The 7419-nt window shown below is 33.5% G+C and overlaps 1 protein-coding gene across 1 annotated transcript in view; it reads left to right on the top strand.

Annotated features, from left to right (window-relative positions):
- Positions 1-223: 223 nt before the first annotated feature.
- LOC111083790 overlaps positions 224-7419 on the top strand; it is a gene marked incomplete at both ends in the record, with an annotated part of 15465 nt that continues 8269 nt past the window's right edge. Inside the window, 4 exons of the mRNA XM_022380482.1 lie at positions 224-301; positions 1446-1554; positions 2833-2993; positions 5689-5819. Of these exons, the coding sequence (XP_022236190.1) occupies positions 224-301; positions 1446-1554; positions 2833-2993; positions 5689-5819 (479 nt within the window). The remainder of the gene's footprint in view (positions 302-1445; positions 1555-2832; positions 2994-5688; positions 5820-7419) is intronic.

Consider the following 7419-nt stretch of genomic DNA (forward strand, 5'->3'; position numbering starts at 1 on the left):
AATGATCCAGAAAATATTTTCCTATTGTTGCTTCTTTTTGATGTTGTGGACATCAGAAAATGAGCAAGTTTTGCCTTATCTCAAAGAGTGTTACGTGTTACCCAAAACTTGATTATATCAGTTGTATCAGGAGTTATATTGTATTTAGGTTTTTGGTTACAACTATTTTGGCTTAATAAAATCGTAGACTTTATTTAAGTTTATTTGTGTTGGGATTTTTCAGAAACAATCATTGGAGGGTGTTGAAAAAATGCGAGAAGTCCTAAAGGTCACTGATGTACCCCATCCATCTGATCTTAAAGTGTGTTGATGTTTCCACATGCTGGTCTATAAATACTACTTACTGCTACAACACTGTCATGTAACACACTTTAGAATTACCAGCATGTGGAAACATCATGGACAATATATATATATATATGTATAGTGTTTTAATACACTGAAGGCCTCTATAAACAGTATGAATGAGTTAAAATAACCAACTTCTGACATACGTATGCAATCAGTACATTTCTACATGTGCATCATTTACAATCCTCAGGATGTCGAGTCAATGATCGATTTTCATCCCTGTGGTGAGCAGCATATTGGGCACCAAAATAGCTATTGCATCAGTGATCTGTTCACATAATGTCCCCAGATCAGTCATCTTTGTCCTATAGACAATGTCTTTCTCAAAAATGTCCTGAGGAGTGATGTCTGGTGACCGTAATGTCCAGGAAATTAGCACATCTAAGGTTCTTTTCTCATGTAACATGATCCGACGTTGTTTACTCCGTCAGCACCATTTGTTGATAGAATTAATAATAGGTACGCAAACAATGACTTACAGTCATAAGCCGTTGTTTACTTACCTCCTTTTATACGCTTCCTCAGTCATGTATCTTGATAGAATTTTTAACTGGTGGACTTTTTCATAAACTTTAAAAAATTATCTTGGCACTGTAATAGGCATCTGTACTAGCCACAAGATGCACATAGCCTTCTCTGTCACCATACTTGGTATGCCCTATACATGTTCCTTTCCTCTACCATGAACTGTAAGTTCAAAACTGTTTATGGTTTAAGTCAGTAATACTTTACATAATTTTTGGTCATTCAAATGTTATAATTCCATTTATTCATCTCTCTTTAGTTTGAGGAGAAAAAGACAAGATTTTCAAATATTTACTGTTTTAAAGTATCAATTGCTAATATAAATCATTCTTTCAATCCTATTGAGAAATTGTTTGAAAATGAAATTTTTAGCTTTGTTTGTTTAATATTTTACAAAATATTGAGCAGATAAAATAAAGTAAAACTGTGTAAAAAAATATATATTCAAGATCCAGAAATGTTTGAATTGTAATGAAATGATACAGTAAAAGTCCAGTAAATTGACACTTTTTAGAAAATCTTTAGAAAGAATTCGAAGAGAAATATACTTATCATTATGTTTTCAACAGGATCTTACAAATAGGATTCAGGGTGAAAGCTTTGTGAAGTCAGATTTAGTTGAAGCTGAAAATGAAATGAATTTCGATGCGACGGAACCAAATCCTTTTATTTTATTTGGTATGTTTTTATGCATTTTTACTTAAAAGTCATTCAGCAATAATTAATGTTTATAGAACTTTATCATAATATTTAATAGATTAGTATAGCTGCTTATCATAATGTTTAATAGGTTAATGTAGCTGCTTATCATAATATATAATAGGTTAATGAAGCTGCTTATCATAATGTTTAATAGGTTAGTATAGCTGCTTATCATAATGTTTAATAGGTTAGTATAGCTGCTTATCATAATATTTAATAGGTTAATGTAGCTTCTTATCATAATATATAATAGGTTAATGAAGCTGCTTATCATAACAGTTGATGTACTATAAGTGAAATGTAAAGAAATTATTAATGGAGACTTATTAGGTGATGCACACATAAGTTACAAATAATTAAATAATGAATAAAGATACGAAACAGGAAATATTATGAATGCTTTCCTTTACACCATGTTTTCATTCAGTGGTAAAGTTTATCAATATACGAGTGTGATATATTGTCTTGTCTTACTCCCTACTCGCTTGTTTTAAATACTTATAACCAACTTCAATAATGCTTCTATCAGGGCCTTGTGAAATATGTGAATTACAGCCTGTTCAAGTTGATGCTATCAAAGTTAATAGCAACAGTTAGTGGTTATAAGAGGAAAAGGCTTTTAGTTCGAATTTGTTACAGATGATAAAATTTAGTGAGAAACTCTACAGTGAGATAAAGAATTCAACTTTCATGAGGATATAACTACAGGAGATTTTAATTTTAGAGATATAGATGTTTAAATGTCAGAGTCAAATCTTGAGAGAGACAGGTTTTCTTCAACATTTTATTAGAAAACCTACTAAGAACATTTTATATTTATTGTTGACTTCTAGTAAAGAAATGGTTGATGAGGTAGAGGTTGGAGAACATCTGGATGTAAAAAGATCATTTCTTAATTTGATGTGATGTTTTGCTTCGTACGGAGATAAGAAATAATGAAAGTTTAGTTCCAAATTTGTAAGAAAATCAAACTTTGAAGAGATGAAACAGGAATTATCTGTTGTGAACTGGGCAACTAAATTGGTTTGAGATATCGATCAAATGTAGAAATGTTTTAATAACAAATTCTTAAATATTCAGGATAGGCGTATTCATAAATTCTGTTCCGGGAACTTTAGACATCTATTATGAAATACACAAACTGTCACAGAAAGTATTTAATGTGAAACCAAATAATAAAGTTAACCCTAACTGAACCTACCATAAACATCATCTCTAGTGTTCATTGATCACATTTATAATGGTCATTTTAAGACCCTACAAATTTTATTGCCTGTTCTCCAAATTCCACAGCTCAAGGTCCTCTCTTGCAACCTCTGGAAATCTCACCAACAGTTTCTGCCCGAGTGAATGGGTTATGGTTCAGTGAAAATATCCGTCAGAAGCCTTTTACCAAGACAATAGATTGTCTTGCTGTGAATTGTTGTTCTGGATGATTTGCTGATATAGGTGAAGAATAATATGTTCTTACAACATTTTTTTACGATGGAACCCATTTACAGAAGCAATTTGAGCATGTCCAGTTTCACCAACAGAGAAATAAGGATTGATGATGAAAGTGCAAGGTTGTGGTGAAGCCACACCATATAGTAATGTAAGGATCGTGAACAGGCTTTTGATGGACTATATGTGGGTTACTGTGGATAGCATTTGTTGATTGGACATATCCAAAGAATAACCATATTTCATTGATCATCAATCTAGCCAAAGCCCGATGTCCAGTTATAAAAGCTAGATCAATATTCTTAACAGTAACTAATAAACTTTGAGCTTTAGTGTTTTTGATTATCATCCACACTGTCCCCTAAGAATGCTTCTCAGTCTCGAACAATCCAATACTGTTTCCACAGGTGCAGATGGCTGCCCAGGATGAGAATCATATTTTACTGATGCAGTTACATCGAACTAACAACTTAATTTTCAAACTTATAAGGAACTGAGCATCCATTGTCTCTTGAGAAATGTCTTTTGACCAAAGTGAAACTGCTGTTAGTTTGAAAGCATAGTTGAACAGTTGTAGACGATGGCATGCCTAATTTACTCACAACACTAATCCTATAATATTGAACGAGAAGGAGATGGACAAGAAATAAAAGCTATGCTAGGCTAATCTGTGACAAAAGTGACATAACTATTAATATGATTTTGAAATGCCCTTTACTATCCCTAAACTTTTCTAAAGATAATTTAAAATTATGAATTAACCTCCAATCACATTTTGTTCTCTTAGGATACAGTCATTTTTAGCAGGGACTCACTTTATAATTGCTCTGGAAAAATATATTTAAAAACATTTTGATCATAAGCCAATTACCTGCTTCCCTTAGGATACAGTCATTTTTAGCAGGGACTCACTTTATAATTGCTCTGGAAAAATATATTTAAAAACATTTAGATCATAAGCCAGTTTCCTGCTTGGATCGTAACTTGATCGTTAATGAACACATCTCCCATCCATATTTATATATATATATCTTTTGTTCTCTTATCTTAAGAACCGTGACTTCTTAGAGTTCCCCAGCACGTCAAGATGACTTGGTAACTGAAATACTCCTTCATGCTCAGATTTTTCACCAGATATACCTGTATAAAGATTGTAACTTTGTACGTAGCTTAAAACCAACATGTTCTGATTCAAAATGTAAAAATAACAACATAATTACTAAACACTACTGTTTACTGAAAAGGTTAGTATTATACACTAAATTGGAAAACTTTGCCTCCAGGTTCATCATCTTGATTATCATCACTAACTTCCATTTGTCTCGTTACCTCTTCATCACCACACATTTGAACACCACTTGACTCACTTTCACTATCTTCTAAAATATCTGAGTCAAACATATTTACAAAGTAACTATGGTTTCTACTCGCTGCTTTAGCGATGCGGAAATGGTCGGCACGCAGTTGTTGTACATTCCGCTAAGGCATCTTGTTGGTTACCGAAGGGCCGAGTGGTAATCATTGAGAGAAACCATATATCAACATTAGGTGGAATGCCAATAAATACTTTCCATTTTACTCCCACACATCATGCACGGCAATTTTGAATGACAATGGGAAATGTTTGTCCCAGTTGCGTTGTGAGGGGGGTTGGGAGCACTGAAGAATATATACATCCCAGTCACAGAGAAAGGATTAATTATACCATTTTTATTCTAGTTAGTTTATAGGAGTTCAAGTATACACGATTTTCTTACATTAATCTCAACAACCAATAGTGATTATTCTTACACTAATCTCAACAACCAACAGTAACTGTTCTTACATTTATCTCAACAACCAACAGTAACTGTTCTTACATTTATCTCAACAAACAATAGTGACTGTATATACTATATTTAATAATAAGTTAAACAAACAACCAATAATTTCACTTTTAACATTCTCCAAGTTGGATCAGCAGGAAGATATACCTTTTCAGCAGATTGAGCTTGGGCTTTGCTGAGGGCACGTTTCTTCTTGGCTGCCTCGGCTTCTTTAGCACTTCCCCCATTAACTAAGAACAGAAAAACACAGCTGATTTAAAATAATTTCCTGAATTACAACAGCAGAAAATGTTTTAAAACTTCTCCTTTAACCCTTTCACTGTAGCTGGGACATATAATTCCCAGTGCTCCTACCCCTTCACACTGAGACTGGCACAAATGTTTACCATTGTCGATGCTGTTTATGCCTTCCTCTTCTGGTTATTGTTTTTATATTATGAATGAAGAAAATATTATACTGAGCAACAACCAATAGTGACTGCTTTTTCATTGCAAGTTAATAAAATATTGATTATTACATCTTATAAATACAACTCATATTCAATGAATGAAGAGTGTTGACCTCAAAAACCCATAGTGACTATTCTTGCATTAATCTCAACAACCAATAGTGATTATTCTTACACTAATCTCAACAACCAATAGTGACCTATTGGTCATTATGTTCCAAACTATTCATTCACAATGTAAGAACAGAAGCTATTGGTCATGGTATTGAACATTTTTAATGAAAGTATTTTATCCTAATAGAGAATAAGTTATAATGTTTTATAATGTAATACTATCAGTAATATAGCATGCAGTGTTCTGGGATTGAATAGTTTGTGTATTTGTTTTTTAGGCACGGAAGATTGTTGAAGACATGAAAACAATTTCTGCAGAGATTAAAAGTAATGTTATGAAGAAGATCTTGAATGGAGAACCTGTTTATGAAGTACAAAGTCCAAAGGGATTTTTTATGTCTGTTCAGAAGTAAGACAGTTTTTATATATTCTCTATATAATGAATGTTTTTATTAAACAAATTATCTGTTTTATTTTTCCATATTCGGGACATATATTATGGAAGTAAGAGGAAAGGAGAAAAGTTAGTACAAGTCTTGGTTCTGAAGAGCTTGTTGTCTCCCGAGAAGTCGAAAAGCTAGTACAAGTCTTGGTTCTGAAGGGCTTGTTGTCTCCCAAGAAGTCGAAAAGCTAGTACAAGTCTTGGTTCTGAAGGGCTTGTTGTCTCCCAAGAAGTCAAAAAGCTAGTACAAGTCTTGGTTCTGAAGGGCTTGTTGTCTCCCAAGAAGTCGAAAAGTTAGTACAAGTCTTGGTTCTGAAGGGCTTGTTGTCTCCTAAGAAGTCGAAAAGTTAGTACAAGTCTTGGTTCTGAAGGGCTTGTTGTCTCCCGAGAAGTCGAAAAGTTAGTACAAGTCTTGGTTCTGAGGGCTTGTTGTCTCCCAAGAAGTCTAGATGGCTTGTTGTCACCCAAGAAGTCTAGATGGCTTGTTGTCACCCAAGAAGTCTAGATGGATTGTTGTCACCCAAGAAGTCTAGATGGATTGTTGTCACCCAAGAAGTCTAGATGGCTTATTGTCACCCAAGAAGTCTAGATGGGTTGTTGTCTTTTCTGGCTTCTTCTATGGTCTGTGTCTGATTGAAATGACTGTTAAAGTTTCACAAAGTTTTAAGATCGTATCTCTTGAGCCACAAATGAGATGGAGAGTGTACATTTCTGACACTTTAAACCTAAAAATCTACCATGGAAACAACAAGAAAGTGACACATTTCCCCAAAAAAATGAAATTTAAAACCCAAGATATTACATTTTGTGCATCAATAGGTTAACATGTAGTAAATTATATATCGTCAGTTTTTTTCATCAGGCCACATTTTTTACTATCAGGGGTGTATTCAGCATCTTATAATATGTATTTAACGATTAATCACAAAGTTATTATTTTCCACATGAGAGATAAACATAGCTCATTTTTCTCATGTCCATTCGTTTTTTATCTTGGTGCGAGGATGATTGACAGGTATTAGATCATGTTCTTCTAATAAAACAAATACAAAGATGAATAGATGCAGACATTAAAAACTAAAACTTAATGTCAAGAAGCGACAGACTTTACTAAAAAAAAGTTAGTTTTGCAGAATTTAAATATTTAGATGAGTTTTGTACACATTTCATGAGCTCATAGAGTTGTTACATATTTTAATGAATTGCTAACACATTTTTGGAACTCATTGTTGGTTAAGGGAAAGAAAATCTTTAACTTTTTGTTTTGCTTCAGAAAAGCCATCCTTGGAATACATCTATATTATTATTCTGCTTGTTTGTATGTACGACCGTTACGCTTTCTGACCGAGAACCTGCTGCATAAGCATGCGTAGTTTGAATGTTCCCCAAGAAAAACCGCGCATGCGCATTATTCACTCCACGACAAACAGTCTGCCTGCAGCAGAGAGCTGCAAAGTTCAGTAATCAAGTCGCTACAACTGCTGTATGAAACAAGAAGTAACAACAAAAGGGGAATGTAAATATACTTTACTAACCATTTTGTACAACAAAATATTGAATACTTATC

This window comes from Limulus polyphemus, unplaced genomic scaffold, assembly GCF_000517525.1.
Source record: "Limulus polyphemus unplaced genomic scaffold, Limulus_polyphemus-2.1.2 Scaffold11214, whole genome shotgun sequence".
NCBI classification, from domain to species: Eukaryota; Metazoa; Arthropoda; class Merostomata; order Xiphosura; family Limulidae; genus Limulus; species Limulus polyphemus.